Source organism: Carcharodon carcharias, chromosome 10 (genome assembly GCF_017639515.1).
Source record: "Carcharodon carcharias isolate sCarCar2 chromosome 10, sCarCar2.pri, whole genome shotgun sequence".
In the NCBI taxonomy this organism is placed as follows: domain Eukaryota; kingdom Metazoa; phylum Chordata; class Chondrichthyes; order Lamniformes; family Lamnidae; genus Carcharodon; species Carcharodon carcharias.
In genome coordinates, this window is record NC_054476.1 from 19,885,471 (window position 1) to 19,909,211 (window position 23,741).

General features: G+C 42.3%; 1 protein-coding gene across 2 annotated transcripts in view; it reads right to left on the reverse strand.

Annotated features, from left to right (window-relative positions):
* Positions 1-23,741, reverse strand: part of nav2a (neuron navigator 2a) — a 315,479-nt gene that overhangs the window by 237,840 nt on the left and 53,898 nt on the right. For both annotated transcript variants that reach the window (XM_041197259.1, XM_041197260.1), the window contains 4 exons: positions 19,054-20,152; positions 16,613-16,725; positions 7,042-7,150; positions 4,935-5,324 (listed from right to left, as the gene is read on the reverse strand). In XM_041197259.1, coding sequence (XP_041053193.1) covers positions 4,935-5,324; positions 7,042-7,150; positions 16,613-16,725; positions 19,054-20,152 — 1,711 coding nt within the window. The remainder of the gene's footprint in view (positions 1-4,934; positions 5,325-7,041; positions 7,151-16,612; positions 16,726-19,053; positions 20,153-23,741) is intronic.

A 23,741-nucleotide genomic window follows, 5' to 3' on the forward strand; every position in this document is an offset into this window, starting at 1 on the left:
ATAGGGAATTTTGGAACAGGATAAACAACAGCATGTCTCTTCAACAAATCAAATTGAAGAACCATTACTGAGGCACGCAGAGATTAAAATCAGGAAGTGTAGTTTAGAATGCTTAATTCATTGTAAAATCATGTACAGACAGCAAAAGAAGAGAAAAAGAAATGGGATTAAGAGAGATAAAAGAGGCAGAAAGAAAAGGTAATAATAGTTATTTTTAAAATCTCCAACCATAATTGAAATATGAAGGAATGAGGTTCCACATTTAAAAAAAGCAAATTTTCAATGTCAGAGAGGGTGTTTGGTACTAATTAAAATGTATCCCTTATACTTGAATAGACAAGCCTTAACTTTTTCCCAGCTTATTTAGTGGGAAAGTATCACAACTTCACTGTGTTAATTTTTTAATGCTGAATTTTTCTCAAGATACTGAAATTGCAAAGCTTGTGGAGAAACAGGGCAATTCAGACAGCAGCTTCCTGATTTCCACATTTAACTATGCATATTTGGATGCCAGAAGTAGCTGTCCAATTAATCTATATCCTGAGGAGATGGCCGTGTAATGGTCATGTCACTGGACTAGTAATCCAGAGGCTCAGGCTAATGGTCTGGGAACACAAGCCCAAATCCCATCATGGCAACTGATGGAGTTTAAAATCAATTAGTTAACAAATCTGGAATTAAAAGCTACTCTCATGAAACTATCATCAATTGTTGTAAAAGCCCCTCTGGGTCACTAATGTCTTTTAGGGAAGAAAATCTGCCATCCTTACCTGGCATACATGTGACTCCAGAACCACAGCAATGTGGTTAGCTGCCCTCTGCAATGAGCTAATAAGCCATTCAGTTCAAGGGCAATTAGGAATGGGTAACAAATGCTGACTTTGCCAGTGACCCACATCCCATGAAAGAATAAAGAAAGAAAATAAAGACAGTTTCACTATTATTCTTCATGCAAAATCCAGCTCTATAGTAGGAAGCTAATAGATACACTAGGCAATCTACTTATTGAATGAATATTCTGGCATTTTCCCACATAACAACAGTAATTTTGAGGTATATTAAGAATTTGGGTATGGAGGTCATTGACCCATGTATCTTCTATCTGTCAAGCCAAAAGATTTACCTCATATTAAGTCATTGTGTAAAAAATGTTGATGTTTAAACATGAAGCGCTAACAAATGCTAAAATTGTTTACTACAAATAACTTAGTATTCCTTTTCAGATTTTTAAGTGAGGGCTTAAGTCATTGTTGTGATGAAATAAGGCTGGATTTTGAACTTCATTTTAGGCATTTTTACTTATGAGCTTTAGTCCAGGAGAAAGGCACTCACGGACTCACGACCTCCATATATATAAGTTACTTCTAAGAGCAACCTGATGTTTTGGCCCACCCTACATCAACAATGTTGACTTTTAATGCTGTACAAAGTCATAACCTGCTTTTACATTATGTAAAATCTGAGCAAGTGTCACCAGTTTTCAAAGTATAAGTGTCGTACAGTGTACCAAATGTAAATCTGTCAGGGTTTACCAAGAACAGTGCTAACAGGGTCCATCGTTTACCAGATCTCTCATCCTGCCATTCTTAGCAAATCCTTCAAAAGGCAAACTTGACCATTTTTAATCCCTGAAATGCTCATCAAACTCCCAACACCTTGAGAATCTTTTCCTCTCTGCAATTTTCTCCCCTTCCCTCCTCTCCTGAAGGTGCCAACTCCTTGCTGGAGCAAAAGAAGTTTTGAAATTACAATATTGTTCAAAAGGGCTGCCTTAAGAGTTTGAGGTTCAATGAAACTCTGGGATATCAGTATTGTGCAGTCTAACTATCTATTCAGTGTCAGCCTTGTCTCAGTGGGTTGAACTCTCATCTGTGAATCAGAAGACAGCAGGTTCAAGCTACAATTCAGTGACATGAGCACATAAACCAGTGGCATACTGAGAGAATGCCATCTTTCAGGTAGCCCTCTCAGGTGAATGTGACATATCCCATGGAAATTTTTGAAGAAGAACATGGGGAGTTCTCCCCAGTGACCTGCCAATAATTATCTCTCAACCAATATCACTAAAACAGATTATCTGGTCATTTACATCATTGCTGTTTATGGGGTCCCTGCTGCGTGCAAATTTTCCTACATTACGACAATGACTGCATTTTGAAAGTACTTCATTGGCTGTAAATTGCTTCGCGATGTCATGGGGTCACGAAAGGCGCTATATAAATGCAAGTTCTTTACATTCTTTTAGCAGTCAATTGGGTTGCTATACTACATGGCACATGTGACTGGAACCCAAACGTAAACTATGAAGGGCAGAGTAGGATACAGAACTCTGGACAGAACAGTGGAAAAATCAACAATACAAATCCACTTATTGTCAAAAGGAACCCTCATATTGCTGCAGCCCCAGATGTATTATATTAGTCATCTTGTTCCTTCAACACATTAAAAATAGTGGATTGTTTTGCAATTCAAGGACGTATTTGGTCAATTGCAAAGGCTATTTTAGGTCTCCTCAGCAAGAGGACATTTGTAAAAAGGAATTAACATCCATATAGCACGTTCCAAGTTCAATGACAAGTGAGGACTGGAACCGGCTGTAATGGTCCTCATGTTTTAATGGTAATACTCAGTGTCCAATGTCAAACATGATGAATAGCCATACAAGGTTTGACATACAGCGTGACAACTATAAAAGGCATCAGGATGACATAGCTTAATGTAATGGGCAGGCCTGTGGAAAATGTGATTTAATGAAAGGGCCCCTTGACAACCTGATCCAAAGACGCATGGGGTCATTTCGACATGGATGCTGTTGACAGTTAGCTCTAGCCCTCCACTGTGTCTTTCAACCCCTCCACTGTGTTGTCTGACTGCTTATCTGATATCCAGTCCTGGATGAGCTGCAATTTCCTCCAGTTAAATGCTGGAAAGACTGAAGCCATTGTCTTGAGCCCCTGCCAACAAATCTAGTATCCTTGTCGTCAATTCCATCTCTCTCCCAGACCACTGTCACAGATTCAACTACACTGTTCCTCACAACCACAAAGTCTTGTTCAACCCTGTGATGTGATTTAAGATGGGAAATTGTGAGGTAATACAACTTCATGGGAAAAACAAGGAATGGGACTACATGATTAACAAGGGGGTGAAAGGTTATCAGGGGTTGGCAGGAATGTGGGGTTGAGGTTACATTCAGATCAGTCATGATCTTATTGAATGGCAGAGGAGGCTCGAGGGGCCGAGTGCTTACTCTTGCTCCTAATTTGTCTGTTCGTATGCACTTGAAGTAAAGATATTGAAGATTGTGAGTGAATAGAGAGATCTGGGGATTGAGAAACATAATTCCCTTAATTCCGCAGAAATTCACCCACTATATGCTTAAATAGGTTTGCAACTTGCATCATTCTTAACATTTCGGTAAGGATTATTTATTTCCCAGAAGGGTCACATTGAAAATCCTAACTACGGACCATTCATTTGAATGACTGCATACAACACTGATCAGCAACAAACAAGAGGGAAGAATACATTTCTTGCCACCTTGTGGCAACAACAGACTATTACATTAAGAAAGGTTACAAGAAACCCCAAACTGAGTCAGTTGAATAACTAGCTATAACATACAGATTAGCAAGGCCCCAAGTTAGATGTCAGTCAGTGCTAAGGTTGCCAAGCCCAGTGATGGTAGCGGCATGTGTGCCTTTGGGTTGGGGGGAGAAAAAGTGACTCGTGTTGCTATGTCTAAATATTATACAGTAATCTGTGCTGTACGTGGGGAAGACAGAATTGAACTTGGTCTTCATGCACCTTGGTTCAATAGGCACTCATTGTCAGGGTTTGCATATGCATAGTGGCACGGTCACAGAGGCAACAAGTACCTGTGGAACCAAAGCCTTCAGGAGAGGAGTGGGAATATTATATAATAATTTCCATACATAGACTTATGACAGAGCTGAAAAGATTAAATTGAAATACAACTTTACACCTTTCAACTGCATTTTATTTTGCATTACAGGGCAGAAATAACAATCCCCAGGATCATCAATCATTGCTAAATCCAAAACTGGAAAAGTGGGCATGATCGGGGCTGGTATCATGGCTTGAAATTTGAGGTGGCTTTGGAGATGATGGAAGTACTTTTCTTGAAACACAACCAAAAAATGCTAGAAAAACTCAGCAGGTCTGACAGCATTTGTGGAGAGAAAGACAGAGTTAACATTTTGAGTCCGTATGACTCTTCTTCAGAGTCTTTCTCTCCACAGATGCTGTCAGACATGCTGAGTTTTTCCAACATTTTTTGTTTTTGTTTCAGATTTCCAGCATCCGCAGTATTTTGCCTTTATCGATGTACTTTTCCTGTCTGGTAATGTTCAGCACTCCAACATGAAAGCATTGATTCCTGCAGTGGCAGGGTTCCATGGGCACCGGGCACTCTGTGATGCCTCACCAAAGTGACAATGCCTCAACTGTGAGTCAAGACAATGAGTGCTGGCAAGCCATTCAACTTTGGGAGGCTCATGGCCACATGCAATCCTATCTTCACTAACACTCACACATACACTATCCAGCAGAAATCAGCTAGCTCCGCATAGCATGGCAACTGAACCTGGCTTTGTTATGCAGTACCTCTGCAACTTAGACCATGGGAGAATCGGGATGGTGAATATTCATTGGAATCTTCACATTAAATGTCTCCATAGTAAAAAAGACAGAAGCGAGTGGTTAAAAAAATTCTGCGTTTGAAAATGGAACCTTTGACGATAAGTTCTAATAACTTTTAATACATCATGACACTACCCAAAACACAAGCTGTCCATTCAACGATCCAAATGTTCTCCTTATTCAATACTGAGCGCTATCTCATATCCTTCATCTCATTAGGTAACACAATAAAACATGAGAATAAAAATATATTTAAAAAAAAATCTCCTTACCCACTAGCAATATCATCAGTCCGTAGATTCTTGCCGAGTACATCACCATCGCTCATGTAACCAGCTACATCCATGTTGATGCCCTCTAGATCCATGTCATCACCAGTCTTATCGGGAATATCTGAGTGGCATACATTGCTGCTGCGTGATGCCAACTGCCTCCTGAGAGGTGTAGTATACATATAGCGGCCCGACTCAGGATGTATGTAACGGCTAGCATTGGCCCGTGGAGGGTATCCGTTCCCCATTGATGGTGCATCTCCAGCCTGAAGGCGGGGACTGGACTGGCCAAGTCGCCATGACAACGGGGTTTGCCTGCCCGTCATGCTGAGTATACTGCGGCCACTGATTTCCGTGGTAACGCTGCTATCAAATGTTGTTTCCAGTGTGCTAAAAAGAACAGAAAACTTCTCTTAGGTGAATAAAAAAAAACTCAATCAATAAAACTTAAGCGAAACGTAATGAGCAGTTGCCAAAATGGCACCAGGTCATATATTGTCGTTATTTCCGTTCACTGCAAAGTGCAGAGGAGACAAGTCTCTTTCAACGTGAGGGGTCCAACAAGTGCTTTGCTAACACGGTTTCACACAAAAGAACCTATGCTCCCAACAGTATATCTTGCACAAACAGGTCCTGTAAAATGTTCACAGGCAAGAAGAGCCCAGTTTGACATTGCAGCTGCATTCAGGAAAAGCAAACATGTAGTCCAGGGAATTGTGTCCAGGCTGAAGCCCAAGTATTAAGTGCAGAACTATTGAAGTGTTCTGACATTACCACAGGTCATATTCCTACAAGCCTGGAGGCAAAGGTATATTCAACTAGCCTAAAATGTGAAAATTATTTCTGCTTTATAAACCTGATGAGCTTCAAAAGTGGCCATTCAAAAAAAATTAAGAATTAAACTGATGTCATTAAGAGAGAGGCATCCCATTCAAAGAATGGAATCAAAGCAGAAAATGCCAGAAACACTGAGCAGGTCATTTGTTGGGAGATAAAAAGAGTTCACATTTCAGATCGATGACTTTCATTAGAATAATTTATGAGATGCCTCCCTGGTACCACTGTGAAGCATTTTTAAAATTATTTGGAATGAGTATTTGTGAAGTTGATCAGGTGGTTAAAACAAAAAAAATATTTCCAGTTATTTTTTTCCAACACTTATGGTTAGGTTAATGGTCTTGGCTTAGTGAACATTCTGAACTTATTTGACAAATATTCAAATCCCATTTATGGCCTGATTGACGATTCAATCATGTTCAGATTCTAATCAGAGTAGAAGAGTTCTTGATAATAACCCGTGCTGTCAGGGCTCCAGGCAAGATATGTGAATGTCAGTTTGTCTAATGGTGGCACACTTGGCTTGGAGTTGGCAGGTTGTGAGTTAAAGCATTATTCCAGAGGGTTTGCCTTTTAAGATCAGGCATTCAATCAAAGCACTGTCTGTCCGTAAAAGATTCCATGACACTAGCTGGAGAAGAGCAGGGGAATTCTCCTAGCATTCTGGCCAATAATTATCCCTCAACCAACACCCTCAAAACAGATGGACTGATCATTCCTCTCACTGATATGTGGGACCTAGTTAGGCGAAAATTGGCTGCTATTTGGCAATATAACAATGGTGACTAGATTTTGAAAGCAATCATTGCTGTCAAGTGTTACGGGACATCCTGAGAATTTGAAAGGTACTATATACTACTTCCTTCTTCCTGATCCAGTTTATTTTAACTGTCTCTAATATTAATCTAATCTTTTAAATTGCTGCATCCACTATGAGAAGAAACAAACTGTTTTACTCTAAAATTTTAAGCTCTAAAATCATTTGTGTTAGCTGCCTATATTTTATTTAAAGCCTGTATTAACAATTTAGCCTCAGTGTGTTTTACCTCATGAGGTGTTCTCAGCAGTTGCAGCCTTTCAGTTATTTTCCTTACTAAACAGAAAAGCGCTGCTTTTGATCAGTGCAGTGTAACACTCCAACAATGTAATGCTGATGTAATGAGGTTCACAGCTGGAACGCTGTACTCACTGCTGACTTTCTTCTTCGCTTCAGCACCATGGGAAGACAAGAAAGGACACAAGAAAAACTATACAATGAAATGTTTCATACCTGTGTGTGATCTGTGTTCCTCGTAAACTGGACATGGTCTCCTCCAGGTTCTGCCGGAGATCGGCAATGTTCTTGACAGTCCGTAGCCTTCGAGTCTCCGGGTCCTCCCCTACAGAAACAGAAAGACATTTAAAATTTAGTGCTTCAGGGCAGTCACAGCCAATTGAGAACAATTTTGCAAGTCCTGAGTTAAATTTACTCTGTGTTCCTTTACATTTTCATGCCATCATGGCTTTATCTTTGGTTGTACCTCAAACTATTACTCAATAACAAATTGAATCATTTATATACAAAAAAAATCAAGCCAGCTATGAATATCTAACATTTTTAAGCTTATTCCAGATCAATTATAAATACAGCTGCAAACTATACTTGGAATGACTCTCAAATGCTGTCCTTTTTTTATTGCTACATCATCCATTTGTTATATTTTATACCCTTTCAGAAGCTTCATTATTTGCACAGAGATTGAACAGCACAGCAAATTTCAGTCATCAGCTCATGCCCATGATTTGCAGTACATTAAACCATTCTGACTGCACTGTCAGGGGAAAGTATCAGTGATCAAATCACTTGAGTCCACTCCCATTGCCCTTCACTGTTTCGTACTCCCATTCTATAGCCACTTGCCATAGCAAGAAGTAAATCTCTACAAGCATTTCTATAGCAACTCCAAAAGTAACTATTATTTAAGGACACTAGGTTTGGTGTCAGCACTGGTATTCCATTAGTGTGAACCTACCTTACAAAATGGACATATGTTATCAAAATGCATTTGGATATTGTTGAAAAGAGAGACATATTGCCTCATCAAGAAAAATGCAAGATGCCAAATTTCGAACAGTCACAACAATTTATCAGTCAGAAATTTACCTGCTCTTAACATACCTGTGAGATGAACTATACAATATAATTCAACTTCAGGTAAGTTAAAAGCAGGTAAGTTTTCATTTGATCAATTGTTATGATCGTTTGAAGTTTGGCATTCTTGCATTTGTCCTGATGAGTACAAGACAGAAAGATTTGGCAATATGTCTCTCTTTTCAACAACATCCAAATGCATTGCTGTCTTCCTGATGCGAGTAACTCTTGCTGAGTAATGTTTCACAGGCATCACATAACTTCTTAATATGTTACAAGTGGCTACTGACTGTAAGCTAAAACACTGGACACTCGCAGCCTATTCGACCAAAGGAGGGCACCAATACCAAGCTCAGCCCTATCCTCACACAAGGATTTACAAACAAGGTTCAGTGGACAGCAATGAGAAGCAGTAGTCCCAATTAAAATTCCTCTCTTCAGTCCTTGTACGTGGGGACCAAAAGCGGCATCCTTAGATACCCATCTAAGATGAGCTAACGCAGCACACGATGGGATCCAAACTTGGCATCTCTTATAAGACTCAATTATATAACCACAGAATTAACAGATTTAGAAAAAACAATTACCCTGAGATTGCACTGACAATGCTGTTACAGTTTTAAATACTCATTTACACAATTGCTGGTACTTTTACTGAACTGATGATCTGAAAAGTTTAACTTCATCAACGTATGGCTTCCAATGTCACATCATCTGGAGAACTTCAGGAAAAAGGTGAACATGCAAAGGATCATGTGAAATGCAGCAAAGCAGTGTATTCTTCTTGAACTCTCTTACTGGCTCACTGGCAAAATGCACTGCACTGATTGGGGAGGTTCCATATTTAGCCATTGGCCTATGAGATAGCTAATCTCAATCAATATGGTAGTGGGGGCAATCCTGAACTTGGGAAGAATGTAATGTGTCAGCTGAGGAAACAGAAATTATGGGCAGAATTTCCCTGGCCTGGGCTGGTGAGAGTAGGAGCAATTTTGAGTTATCACTGGCAATTGGACAATGCCGAGCAGCCCACCACCACTTTGGGAGGTTGGCAGCTCCTTGGAGGCAGCCTCCATGCAGTTTGGAGGGTGGCCATCAGAGCCAGAGGCTTCATGATGCAAATAGGGGCCACAGGCAGGAAAGGCATCCCCTGCTGTCCAAATGGGCCATATGACGAGGTCCCCCCCGCACCACACCACCCCCCCCCCCCCCCCCCCCCCCCCCCCCCCTCCCCACCCCGAGCAGGGGGACCTGCCTGCCTGGCCCCCCTGAATTTTTATTTTAGACATACATCTTGGAGGACATCTCCATTTTGAAGGGCCCTCGAGGTCCCCAATCTGCCTCCGCAACACCTACCTCCCCCACCATGGTCGCCCAGGCTTCACATCTGCAAGCTTTTGACAGGGCTCAAAGGCAGCCAATTACGAGGTCACCCCTGTACCAGTCTCGCTGCCAGTAAGTGAGGGTTCGGGATACCCCTTTGGCCCCGACATCAGGACCCCGAAGTCCATGGGAAAATGCAGCCTTATAAATTGTATTTGTGACTTTATACATACCCTGCCTCCCCAGTTTTTGCTGCAAGAGTCTGAGCTATAAACATTAATGATGTGCCTGCCTCCCACTGAGCCTATTAGATAGGCGGCAAGGTTATTAATTCAACAGGTTTTCCACAATTTTTCTCTCCTCCTCTCCCCAAAATACTAGATTGTATTCTTGATCCAGGCAGGAGTTGCGGTTCTCAGTTGGATGGATGTAACATTCACCTGAACACATAAGGTTTAAGAATATGGCAGCCAGCAGCCTCTGATTTTCTTACATAAATGTACACCCTTCAGGAATGAACCAAGATAGTGGGCATTAGGAAGCTAATCAATTATAGTTCCCTCTCTTTGGGTCCTGTCATCCACCCTTTCAAAGCCACCATCATCACTCCCCACCTCATAAAAAAAAACCCTTCGATAACCATCCTTGCAAACTTCCAACTCAGCTCCAATCTCCCTTCCCTCTCCAAAGTACTAGAGCTTTGAAAGTTGCCAGCCAAGCCCATGCCCATCTTTCCCAGGCTTCATGTATGAATCTCTCCAGTTAAGTTTCCAGCCCCGCTACAGCATTGAAATGGCCCCAATCAGTGTAATTTAACTGTAATGCTATATGATAAATAGTTTTGACTTGCAAACATTTGTTTGCGTTTTAAATGTTATACCCTCACTTTAATTTCCATCATTATTATACTTACTGTTGAGATTCTGATAAACATCAAGCATAGTCAGCAAAGTTTGCTCGTTGATACGAGCAATACCTTCCCATACACATGTGTGCTGAACATGTACTTGACACAACTCGTTACTTCTACCTACGGGCAAGCTCCTCTCTCGAGCAGTTCGGCTAAATCCTGGTTTAGCCAATTGTTCCTGCGTTCTGTTTTTTAATCCACATATCATTGGAATCTTGCTCATTCGGGATCCAGGTTTGGCTCGATCTAAGTAGCCACTTTCTGACCGGAGTGCCTTCCTCAAAATCTTGGAAGGGTTTAGCTCTGTGGATGTGGTCGGCGGCTTCAAATTATCTCCTCCTTTGGATTTATAAAACAATTTTGATTCTCTCACAGGACGGGTGTAGCTCCAAGAAAGCAGAGAGCTGCCGACTGAGCTTCTTGGTTTTGCTTCATAAAGCCCAGGGTTTTTAGATGTATAAAAACGATTTCCATCGTTTGGTTGATGCATTCTTGGAAGATCGATGCAAGCACCTTCCCTTTTCCTTCACGACTCGTCCTGGCTGATGTCTTTCGCAACTCGAGGGCCACGTTCTAATACTGTTGAATGCCGCGAAAACTCACATTGGCTTTGTCTCTGCCCTCAGTTTCGTAGCAAGCTAAGACAATTCTAAGTGTTGCATTTCAGGTTACAAATTCTGCAAGTGCGGCCTCGCTGCACACAGCCTCCGGTTCATACTTAGGACAACAGCGACTTCTCAGCTGGATTTGCAGACCTCGCTTCGAAGGGATTGGTTTCCCTTTCTCCGGGCTTCTTCAGCTGGTATTTAAAATGACTGATGGCAAAAAGATGCCTGTTGTGTGCTTGGATTAGGCACACAAGAGAACAACTTATTGACAAAACTTTGGTCATTACTGAGGCCGGCTTTGAGTCCTCACACCGCTTAATATTCATCTGGTGTTTCTCTTTTTCATACTTTTATTTGTCTTCCTTTAAAGGCTGCCATGGCACAAACAGCTAGAAAGGGCACAATAAGAGCTGGCCAAACCTCAGACTACAAAACACCCATTCAGTACCTTTAATGCACTGAATCCTGCTCTATTGATGAATCTATTGCCACAGTTTTTTTGTATCTTCCCCAGTTCCTCCCTGCTTGCAAATAAAAGAGAATGGATTCCTATCTTCTGGAGCAATACAAAAATCGGTGCACAATCTATGTTTTCTAATCAATTACAATCAAACTATGGATCTGGGAATTTACAAGGTACTTTTTATGTTCATTAGATATTTTATTTTGAAAAATATTAACTGGGTCCTATAGGTTTCCTTTGAATAAACTGTAAGATAGTCTAGAGTTAAAAATATAAAGTCTATACAGCATGGATCTATTTGGGATGGAGTGTTCCCAAATTATAAAGTGTTGTTGCAGATAATAGAGGAGAACAAAAACTTCACATCACTGTCAATTCAACCAAATCAGAGATGTCAGAGTTGAAATTGTGACCGGTGCAGCATTGCCAAAAAGAGATTAATCATTTTGTGCATTTCAAAACCTGCTAAACAGCACAGTTTTTTGCACCCGTTAAGGATTTCTTAAAGGTTTCTTTAGGAAAAAAAACAAAGATAACCAAAATAATTTTAAAGGTGCTAGCAGATATCCTGTGGTATTGCGCCTGAAGACAGACTGTTGTAAAGGAGTAATGAGGTGTAGGAATTGGGGAGGGGAGCAATTGGGAATGCCTTCAATAGTTAGGTTTGTCACTTACTCTGTTAAAAGTTCTATCTATTAATGTCCAAGTGCAACAGTGACGTGATGTTTTTAAACAAAAAACATCAGTTACCCAAAAAAAAAAGATTTCAGCGTTGAGTAAAGTCATCAATTCAACTGTTATTGATAGACGAGAAGAAGGGGTTTACAAACAGGAAGCCGTGGAATGATCTTTAATTGAAAGGCTTGCTGTAATGAAACACTAGTGTATTATTGGTGCCTCATCCCTATGATAGCTGAAAATGTGATGGTATTCAATGATGCAGGAGCCAAACTGAAGAGAGGGAGGGTCTCCCATTCAAACAGTCTGAACAAAGGCATCAGCAGAAAACAAAGCCCAACTCAACAACTGAAGTTCTCCTCAATTACTCATTATATAAGCCCTCAGCTCCTGACATAGGACTAAGCCTCCAGGAGATTTGTTTTTATGCACTGAGTTGCTATGGTCTGGAATGTACCGCCTAAAAGGTGGAAACAGATTCAATAATAACTTGTAAAAGGGAATTAGATAAATATTTGAAGGGGAAGAGTTTTCAAGGGTATGGGAAAGGGCAAGTAAATGAGGCTAATTGTCTATCAAAGAGCCAGCACAGTGGCATGATGGGCCAAAAGGCCTCCTTCTATGGTGCTTCATTCTACGATGCCAGAAATTATCTTCCAGGGCTTCACCACCATATAGGAAATTTTATTTTTTTTATTCTTTCATGGGATGTGGGCATCACAGCAAGGCCAGCATTTGTTCTAATTCTAACCCCTAATTGCACTTGAATTGAGTGGCTTGCTAGGCCATTTCAGGAGGCAGTCAAGAGTCAACCACATTGCTGTGGGTCTAGAGTCACATGTAGGCCAGATCAGCTAAGGATGGCAGATTTCCTTCTCTAAAGGGCATTAATTTTTATTATGGACAATTACTGATATTTGTCATGGTCACCATTATTGAGGCTAGTTTTATATTCCAGATTTATTAACAGAATTCAAATTCCACCAGTTGCTGTGGTGGGATCTGAACCCCTGTCTCCATAGGATTCACCTGGGCCTCTAGATTATTAGTCCAGTGGCAGTACCATTATGCCACCGTCTCCCCCAGAGTAACAGCATCATATTTTTCTGAATTATTAAATCAAAGAAGTTTAGAGCACAGAAAAAAAAACATTCAGGGCACCATGTTTGTTCCAGTATTTTTGCTAGAGCAATCAAGAGCTAATTCCACTGCCCGGCTCTTTATCATAGCCCTGCTTCTTTTTCTATTTCAAATGTGTTTATCTGCTGTGAATGCATGTAATTTATACATAACAGAAGCTTAAACCCCTGTGGTACCCAACACAATTCTTTCTCTTATTTGATCCAACTCTCTCACAGTTGCCCTCTGTTTCCTTGCCTGACCCAAGGATAAATAAACATTCATAATACTCATTGAGAAACTCCTTTTATAAAGGTCATACAAGTTGCTGAAAAGCTGGTAATTCCGCCAGTCCATATGAAGCCTACCTCAGGGTACCTAAGCGGGATAGGAAATTTATGAAACACTAATGATCACATTGAGGGAATCATTGAGCACTTGGAAGGTTCAAACCAATGAAAAATTACAAATGTAGTTCCTATATTTCAGAAAGGTGGCTTGGCAAGTACAGTTTGCTATTCTTCTGCTGGTTATTAATTTGAACAAGTTATTGAGGTCGATTAATAGGACTGTACTTGCCCTTCTTAAAATATGCTCATATTGGTGCCCCTATGGCTGCAATCAGTTAGTTCATTGTATAGTAAAAATCAAATGTGCAAAGTTCCTGATCTGTGTACTGCAGTGCCAGACTACTGAATGTTATTACATCCCCACTGAGCTGCCAAGAGTCCTGTGATACTTCCTCTTCATGGGTAAATAGAATCCTCGGTGGTGAATAATAATTTCAACAATCTTGTAGTTCATATTCATCATTATAGTTTACAGCTTGACAAGAAACAAGTTTGTTCTTACATGAAAGATCAGAATGTTACTTTTGCATTTGTGGAGAAATAACACAAAATGTCAATACTTACAGATATTGTTAAGAAAATTTCCACAGGTACTACTTCAAACTGCCTTAACAATACAATCTGATGGATCTGGGGTTTGGTGCAGTGGGTAGTGTTCCCATCTTCTTAGCCAGAAGCTCTGGGTTCAAGTCCCACGCCAGAACTTGATGTTCGAAGAAGGTGTATTCATGATGTGGCCAAACAGGTTGATTGTCAACCTGAAAGTCTTTTCAACACATGCCAATGGCAGGTGGCAAGAGTGGGAGAGATTCCTGGTCAGCCATGTGATGAAAAGAACATTGGAGCCTCTACCATCACTATTCATGGCTCCAGGCTGCAACTTGCAGCTAAAGGTGGAAGCTGCCACGACAACTCAGACTCCCTGAGTGAAGTGTAACACACCAGCCCCACAGCCGGGATTCAGGTTATAAAGGGAAAAGCCCAATAAAAAGCTGCTATGTGGTCAACAAGGACTTCAACTGTGATGAATTTCAAACCTTTTTTTTAACCAGTGGACAACACTGGATATATTCCCAAAATGCCTCTGATCTTCCTTTTGGATGTAATCCTTAGTTTATCTGTCCTAGCACTGAGCTTGGATTACAAATACAATGGCTCTACCTTTAGTGATTTACATTTAATGTTAAACCCAAAGACAAAACATGGTTTTCGTTCTGCCAGATTCATTTGAATCTGTGCCTGGCCTGCAATTTTGGAGTAGCTTTATGTTGGGTAACACATTACTCACCCCATGAAACCTGGCCTTATGTCCAATGCATCACAATGCACAGGGAAAGACCAAATAGGCTCAATGTTATCTTTTTTACTTAATCAGGCACTTGGGAAGGATGAAGGACAGAATAGCAGGGTCATGCAATGCCTCTGAATCTTCTTAAAGATGGATAAAACAGCTCCACAATGGCTCAGTAAGTTTAACCAGCTAGGAGCTAAAATAATGCAGGCCCAGACAGCACCAAGTCTCATCCTCAGCTTCCACTGAGTTAGCTGACGTTCATCAGGTAGGCAGTAGGAGTGTGACAACCGGCCTCTATGTCCCTCAATTAGAGGAATGAAAAGGTAAAGAAAACAGGCCGTTTTCTCACTGTTGGTATCTCACAATCAGCAATGGAATCGAACTAGTGGACATGATCTCATTCAGATGCTCCACAATTAAGTAACCTGCCAGAATGAGCACTTGAGCAAGACACTGAAGGGTCAGTCAACACCCAAGGGACTGTACCCCAATGTCTCAGGGAGAGAAGAAAAAAAAAATTGACCAAAAAAAGGTTTAAGGTAAAAAGATATTCTAAACAGGTAAAATCCACAGCAAATCTTCTAGAACAAAGTGCTGCTTTACTTGGTAACCATGTAGACCAATAAAACGCTTCAACAAAAAACACTGGCGACATCAGTAATTACACGGCCTTACGCAGGTGCAGTTGGAGGATCTGCGACAAAAATTTTAAAAATTGTGTGTGTTGCAGGGGCGCCCCCAGCAAATACTGGGGAGCTCTGCAAATATTGATACTCTTTCAGAAAGACCTGGTCCAGCTTCCAAAAAGCACTGGCAGCTGCCAAGATAAGAACAGCTTTAGCACTGCAGAATTTTTTTTTTAATTAGTACACAGCAACCAAAATAAACGAAGAAACAACAAAGTCTGAACAAGAGTATTGAATAAAAATTTTCATGACACTGGGCTCACAACGTGATATGTGCTTGGCCCAAGACAGTGATAAAATCTGAAGGTCTCGCAGACACCAGTTTGAAATCCTTGGGCTTACAAAATTATTAAAATGCATTTTGGAAGGGGGAGAAAATCTCTGCATTATTTTCATATGGTCCCTTTTGGTAGTCACTGCCAAAACTAGGAGATATCCATGATAACAGTCAACCAAGTGGCAAAATTATAAAAACTCCACGGGCAGAATTTTTCACTCGAGCATAAATTAGCATGCAATCAAGTCGGGTGAGCGTCCCAATGTCATCACGCACTCACATGACATTTTGGTGGGCAGGCGCACGCTAAACCCGGCTACTAAGCCCATTAATGGCGCAGTTGACTGGGATTATTCACTGCTCCGTCCAATCTTATGGTTGGTGGGCGGGCAGGCAAATCGGCCAGACGACCTTTGCATTTTTCAGGAAACCTCATCCAAGGGCGGGGTGAGATTTCTGTCATTAAATTTTTAAAAAATGACTGGACAGAATTTTCATGTTGCATAAGTTCAGGTGACTGTTTCCAATGCGAGGGCATTTTTTTCCCCCGGTTTTTAAAATTTTTATTTTGTGTATTTAAATTCTTCAGCTCCCCGAGACAGCTCTCTGCCTTCAGGGAGCTTTTATTCCACACTCTCCCGCGCCTGCGCTGTCTTCAGCGCTCACCCTCCTCCTGCCCCCAATCCTGGCAGCGCTGATTGTATCAGCGTGCGCTTCACACTGAATGGCCGTTAATTGGTCAGCCGGTGGGAAACCAATTGCGCCTGGACCCCCCCCCCCACCCCCGTGCTGAAAATTCAGGCCTATATATTTTTCAAGCTGCATTTGCATAAGGGCACAATTTATCCTTATTTCTGTGACAAGGCGTCAAAATTCAATGCTATTGATTGAAATAGAAATGCACCTTTGCACAACATTGCAAAAATTGTAAATGAAAAACTTCAGCCTTTACTCTTTCAACGTTATAGCTTATTAGCATATATAAAAGCTGGGTTAACTCACCGGGCAAGTCCTCTATGCAGGTTTGTCCATTTTTGCTGTACAGAACAGTATCCATGTTCACTCCTCCTGTACCTGATTCAGTCATCACATTTCCTTCGTTGTCTGTCTGTGACCTAAAAAGCAAGGCACTGCAAATATAAACCTGCTTTAATGGAGTGAACAGCGGACCGTTTGCATAATTCATCGGTCCCTGATGAAGTAAACGTACAGAAACAGAAAAAAGCAGTCAACCATAGGTAAACCGGTTACTTGCATGCAAAATCATTCAGTGCAGTACAATTCAAATTATTTATCCCATGCATTGCAACAGAAATGGTTTCAATGGTTTACCAGTTTAAAATTTAAACCAGAAAATTTGAAAAACCTACTGCAAAGGCTATTTGAGTTTTGTTTAAACAAGTTAATTACATTTGCACTCTGGCTGATATTTTCCCTCAGCTTTAAGTCTTCTCCTTTATAACCACTTTATTTCCCAAGGAAGGGCATATCATTTGTCAATGGACTCTATCATACCGCCTCTCACACTTTACTCTCTATTCCATGTTTTCTAACCTGTTTCTTTCCTTTCTCTCCAGCAAAGCCCCTTCTTGCCTTCACTAGCAAATGAAAATAATGAGGTCAGAAGAGCCAGCTGCACAGAGGACTGGGAGCCACTCCAAAGTAGTTACTCACTGCAAGAGAACGGAGCAGCCCTGTTTTCACAAGTCTTGGCAAGGCAATTGGATAAGGAAGAGGGACGGCCTCCATTTGGACATACATACACATCACAGCACTAATGTAGAGAATTCAGGCAACCAGGAGATTAATGGCCCTGCTAATATTTTGTTCAAAACATCTTCCGCTATATTCTTGACTAAGTAAAAACCCTGCATTCTTGCTTGTGGTGAATTTGAATTACAAATTTTTCCCCCTACCCAGTTTCCTTCCAAAGGTGATGGCCCATATTAGTCTGGTGATGCCAGTCCTTGGCAAACAGGTCATCTTCCAAGTGTGAGCCTAAACGTCAAGCTTTCTCAAAACTTGGGGAACACCACAATGGAGCCCAGTCCCATCATCTGCTTTCCACACACATACCCAGATCACACTGCAGTACAATCAGGGTTGCGAATCCTGTAGAGGTTTAGCCACTGATTGATAGTATCCTTAGGCTAGGAGAGAAACAGAGGCCCACTGCGACAACCCAACTGTTTCTCCAATTGACAACGGTTAACTCAACACAGGTACCATGGATCAAACCCAGGATCAGCTTCCCTCTTTGTGCAGGGAGTTAATAAAGGCAAGTAGTTTGAAGCCAGGCAGGCAATACTGAGGAAGCTGGTCTGGACACAGTGGATAAAAGTGCTACAATCAACTTCAGCTATTCTGGATTAGGGAGAGGGAAATCAACCGAAATATCAACTCTTCTTCCTGCTAAAGATTTGGATATATGAATGTCATTTGAGGGCAAAATAGGATTTGGCTGTGATGTTCACTGCAGTTTAAATAACCTCCCGACACTGACAAGGCTTACACTTCTTCACTCAGCAAAGATACTAGAGGTTGACTGTGGTATTGTCACCCATCAAAGAGACAATACCTTCAGGAAGGGAGGGTTGGGGAAAAAATTGGAGGAAACTATTTGAATAGAACAACCTGGGATCTTCTATTCAGTCTGACTTAGTGTCACACCATATGGTGCACTTAACAGAGAAGCAATCTGTGGCAAATGCTAGCGTTTCTGTGTTCTGAATTGTCTCCTACCCTCCAACCAGGAAGGAGCAATTGCGTGCAATTCTGGTCACCACATTACCAGATGGATATGGAGGCAGGAGGATATGGAGAGGGTGCAGAGGAGGTTTACCAGGATGCTACCTGGTCTGGAGGTTATTAGCTATGAGGAGAGGTTGGAGAAACTCAGATTGTTCTCACTAGAGCGACAGAGATTGAGGGGCGACTTGATAGAAGTTTACAAAATTATGAGTGGCATGGACAGAATAGATAGTCAGAAGCTTTTTCCCAGGGTGGAAGAGTCAATTACTAGGGGACATAAATTTAAGGTGAGAGGAGAAAACTATAGAGGAGATGTGTGGAGCAAGTTTTTTTACGCAGAGGGTAGTGAGTGTCTGGAATTCGCTGCCAGAGGAGGTGGTGGAAGCAGGTCCGATAGTGGTGTATAAGAGGCAGCTTGACAAATACATGAATAGGATGGGAATAGATGGATACGGACCCCAGAAGTGCAAAATGTTTTAGCTGACGGGCAATATGATCGGCGCAGGCTTGGAGGGCCGAAGGGCCTGTTCCTGTGCTGTACTTTTCTTTGTTCTTTGTTCTTTGAGCATATATAATCACATTTGACTGATACCACACATATCAATTCAAGGCAAAATAGTGCAACAGTTTAACATGCATAACAATGAATGATTCCCAACTGATAACATTCCAATGTAACATATTAGGCATACCTGTACATGAACGGAGCAACAGTGGCAGTGTTGGGGTGGTTATATTGGTGCTGTGGGTGAGGTAGCTGTACACTGACTGTGTTACTTCCTGTAGTTTGGGTTGTGCTGACTGTAGTCGCAGCCTGAGCGTTGCTACTGTTTGCAGGTGGTGTCCCTGCGGCCCCTTTTCCTTCAGAGGAGGCTAAACTACTAGAACTGGAATTCTTACTATCCAACTGTGATTTCTGCAGCGAGAGTCCAGCACTAAGCTTTCCACTGCGGGGTCTCTCAGCTTCCTTTGCAGGAGTTTGGGCACTTGTAGTTTTCCCTGTAGAGGTTTTTAGCCCTGGTTTTGGTATTCCACTTTGCTGAGGTGCAGGGGGATCTTTTTTGGCACCATTCAATTTCCCTCCTTTTGGAATAAAGCTCGAGAGCTTGGAGGATTTTTTTGGCATTTCAGAAGCAGTGAGCTGTGGCTCCTCTTTTGGCTCCTTTTCCAATTCAGTTTTTTCAGAGATGGATACCCTTTTGGAGACTTTTTTCGTTTTGTCTTTCTCTTTCTCCTTCTGCTTTTCTTTATCCTTTTCACTGCCTTTCGGCGAGCTTTTCTTATTGCTAAGCGCTCGACTGATGGTCCTTTGTGCGATGCCTTTTAGTGCAATTTTTGGGCTGTTCGAGGCAGGTGTGGCGCTATTAATACTTTTGGCTGAGGCATCTGCCTCGCCAAGGTCCACACAGTTGGAAGCAGGCTCCACTTTTTCACAGCTGCCATCACGAGGTCCTGAGTTCTCCAGGGTGGCTCCACCAGCCTTGGAGCCACCTTTACTGTTGAACAGCTTTAATTTCTCCAGCATGGATTTCTGACCATTGGCATTGGACTTGGCAGTAATTTCGATTGCAGGCGGTTTCGGTGGTTCCTGCGGGGGCTGCTTCACAGATAACATGGAAGACGTGGCAGTGTGCTTGGCATTGAGGGATTTGCTGCGCCAGGGTTTGGCAGAGTTGGGCTGGGGAATGGCAGATGTGCTTCCGCCGATGCTGCTTGTGCTGCTGCTCGCTGAAGACTGTACATTCTCATTCATTCCTGGCTGTGGGGCTGTGTTGTCTGCTGGCTCTGGAACTAGAACATGATAATCGTAAGTGGGACAAGTTTACAAACCCTTCTGAACCTTCAGCTCCTTTCCATAAAAGGAAGGCTATATTAAAAATACTTAGTCAGCATACTCTGTCAATGTTGTCCATTCATTTGTCTTGCCCTAGACACTGCAGTCTTATATCCATTGACATTTTAAATAAATATGCCACATTTAATGTAATTTTCCAAAATGATGCTGAGAGCCACAGACACTTCAACTAAGGACAGTTTTCAAAATTACAACCCTGTTTGGTCTCCAAGATATACAACAGTTACATGGTGATGGAAGCTAACCAAGGTTGTGATGGTGAGCGGGGTGTTACAAGAGGGAATGCTTTATTAATAGGGGAGTCACGGAGAAGGTACACTATAATCAGATGTCTTAGTGCATCAGTATATTGCAGTAAGGAATTAGGGGTAGAGTGGGTTATATACCTAAAGCTTCATGCTGTGAAAATACATTCAGCATCCACAGCCAGGCACATCACTAGCAAATCTTTTCCCCTAATACCATGAAGATGTGATAAAGCTTGGCATAAATGCAAATACTATTCTTCCTTAACATTTCAACAATAATGCAACAGAAACAAAATACTGTGGATGCTGGAAATCTGATATAGAAACAGAAAATGCTAATAATACTCAGCAGATCAGGCAGCATCAGTGGAGAGAGAAACATAGTTAACGTATCAAAACAATGACCTTAATGCATCAGTGCAAGTTAAAATAGTGAGCAGCTCAGCTATACAGACCAGGCAGGTCTAAGGTTTGATCCACTTTCTGTTTGGAGTTACTATCTCACGGGCAGTACTGAGCTATACAATTAGATTCAACACTGTTCAGTTTGGACGAGAAGGCAGAATCCAGAAGAGCTAGGACCCGAGGGCACAGCCTCAGAGTAAAGGGAAGACCTTTTAGAACAGAGATGAGGAGAAACTTCTTTAGCCAGAGAGTGGTGAATCTATGGAAGTCATTGCCACAGAAGGCTGTGGAGGCCAGGTCATTGAGTGTATTTAAGACCGAGATAGATAGGTTCTTGATTGATAAGGGGATCAAAGGTTATGGGGAGAAGGCGGGAGAATGGGGTTGAGAAACTTATCAGCCATGATTGAAAGGCAGAGCAGACTCGATGGGCCGAATGGCCTAGTTTCTGCTCCTATGTCTTATGGTCTTATAATCCAGCTCCCAATCATGTTGGAACCAGAAAAATAACCATTTGGGTAATATGCCCCAAGGGCAGCTAGTTTCTGTACAGCCATACCCTAGCAGAAATAAACCAGGAGAGAGGGATGGAAGAAGAAGTGAGAAAACCGGCAAATGTCATTTATGTAGCACCTTTCAACAGCTCAGGACATTCCAAGGTGCTTTACAGCCAATGAAGTTCTTTTGAAATGTATTCACTGTTGTAAAAAAAGGAAACACAGCAGCCAATTTGCATGCAGGAAACTCTCACAAACAGCAATATGATAATGACAGATAATCTATTTTAGTGATGTTGATTAAGGGGATAATTATTAGCCAGGACAGAGGGCATAAGTCCCCAGTTCTTCTTCAAAATAGTGTCACGGGATCTTTTACGTCCACCCAAGAGAGCTCACAGGGCATCAGCTTAACATCTCATTCAAAAGACAGCACCCTCTAACAGTGCAGCACTCCCTCAGTACTTCACTGAAGTGTCAGACCAGATTTGTGTATTTGAGCCTTCTGAATCAGGGGTGAGAGAGCTACCAACTGAGCCACAGTGGACATTTATGTACACAGAGATTGCACACTGTGTAGATTATTTTTTCTTTAATTAACCCTGCCTTTCATCTGTCTCAGGGATTGATAGGTGGGGAGATACTGCATACTTTGTCACAATGGGCTGGAGTTTCGTGGTTCTGATTGGGAGCAAACAGAGGGGAGGAAAAGAATTGCTGCCAGGCAGCATGTCTGGTGGACCCACCCCTGTTTCGACCCCTGGATATTCTGCGTTCACCTCTGGTCAAATCTGGGCCAGGAACGCTTGCAGGCAGCCATCTCCTCTGGAAGCCAGTTCAGATCCTTAATGGGCCACTTAAGGGTCTTATCCCACTGCCACTGGCATTCAGCCAGAAATGGGCAGCGGAACTTGAGATCTGGGAGGGCACTCAGCAAAATCTGTCAGGTTTACTAGCAATCTACCAGGCTTGTTTACATGCACTCTGTGTCTGACTGAGGGATCTGGCATTAGGAATGGGGGCCCTGCAGAAAGGCAATCTGCTGCCCTTGCTTCTGACCCCATCCTTCCTCAACCGGTGACACCCAACCATGTGACTCTCATCCCTCCAAGATCAGCAAGCCTCATGGTGGGCCCCACTGTAATACCAGCAGTGGCCACTGGTCCTGGTGGTGCTGCTGGTACTGGGGGTTTGCACCGTTTGATTGGCCAGCAGCTCTTGGGGCGGGATTTCCACACGATTGGGGGTTTAATCTGATGGAAGGCCCAACTCTACCCAGGTAAGTGCCCAATTACCTTGGAATGGCATTGGGCCTTCCAGAGGAAAGCGACACAGGTTCTCCAATTGGTGGGTTAGGCCCCGTCACCCACATTAAATCCCAGCCAATGTGTTTGCCAAATTGTTACTTCTGCGAACTGCGGAATTGCCATGCAAAATATCACACGTAAATGTGGAAATGTCTTCAGACGAGTTAAAAAAGTTCATCTAATTAATTAGGTGGAGGCAGTGGCGTGGTGGTATTGTCACTAGACTAGCACCACTACAGACTGAACTGGCCGAGTAATGGGCCATAGTCGAGGGCATAGCTGCTAAACTGGATCTGTGGCAGGTGGTGAGGGAAAATGATAATTGACCTCATCCTCACCTGCCTGCTGAAGATGCATCTGTCCATGACAGTACCTGCAGGAGTGACCTCCACACAGTCCTTGTGGAGATGAAGATGAATACCCTCCATCGTGTTGTGTGGCACGACCAACATGCTAAATGGGATAGATCTAGCAATTGAAGACTGGCCATCCATGAGGAGCTGTGAGCCATCATCAGCAGCAGAATCGTGCTCAACTACAATCTGTAACCTCATATCCCCCACCCTACCATTATGACTAAGCTGGGGGATCAAACCTGGTTCAATGCCAGAAGCATACTTAAAAATGAGGTGTCAATCTGGTGAAACCAGGAATACTTGCATGCTAAATAGCAAACACAGCAAGTGATAGACAGAGCTAAGCGATTCCACAACCAACAGATCAGTCCTGCCACATCCATTTGTGAATGGTGGCAGACAATTAAACCACTCATTGGAGGAGGAGGCTCCACAAATGATGGGGGAGCCCAGCACAACAGTGCAAAACATAAGCATTTGCAACAGTCTTCAGTCAGAGGTCCCCAGCATCACAGATGCCAGCCTTCAGCCAATTCAATTCACTCACGTGATATCAAGAAATGGCTGAAGGCACTGGATAGTGCAAAGGCTATTGGGCCTGACAATATTCTGGCAATAATACTGCAGACTTGTGCTCCAGAACTTGCCGCACCTCTAGCCAAGCTGATTGTAGCTACAACATTGGCACGTATGGGCAATGTGGAAAATTGCC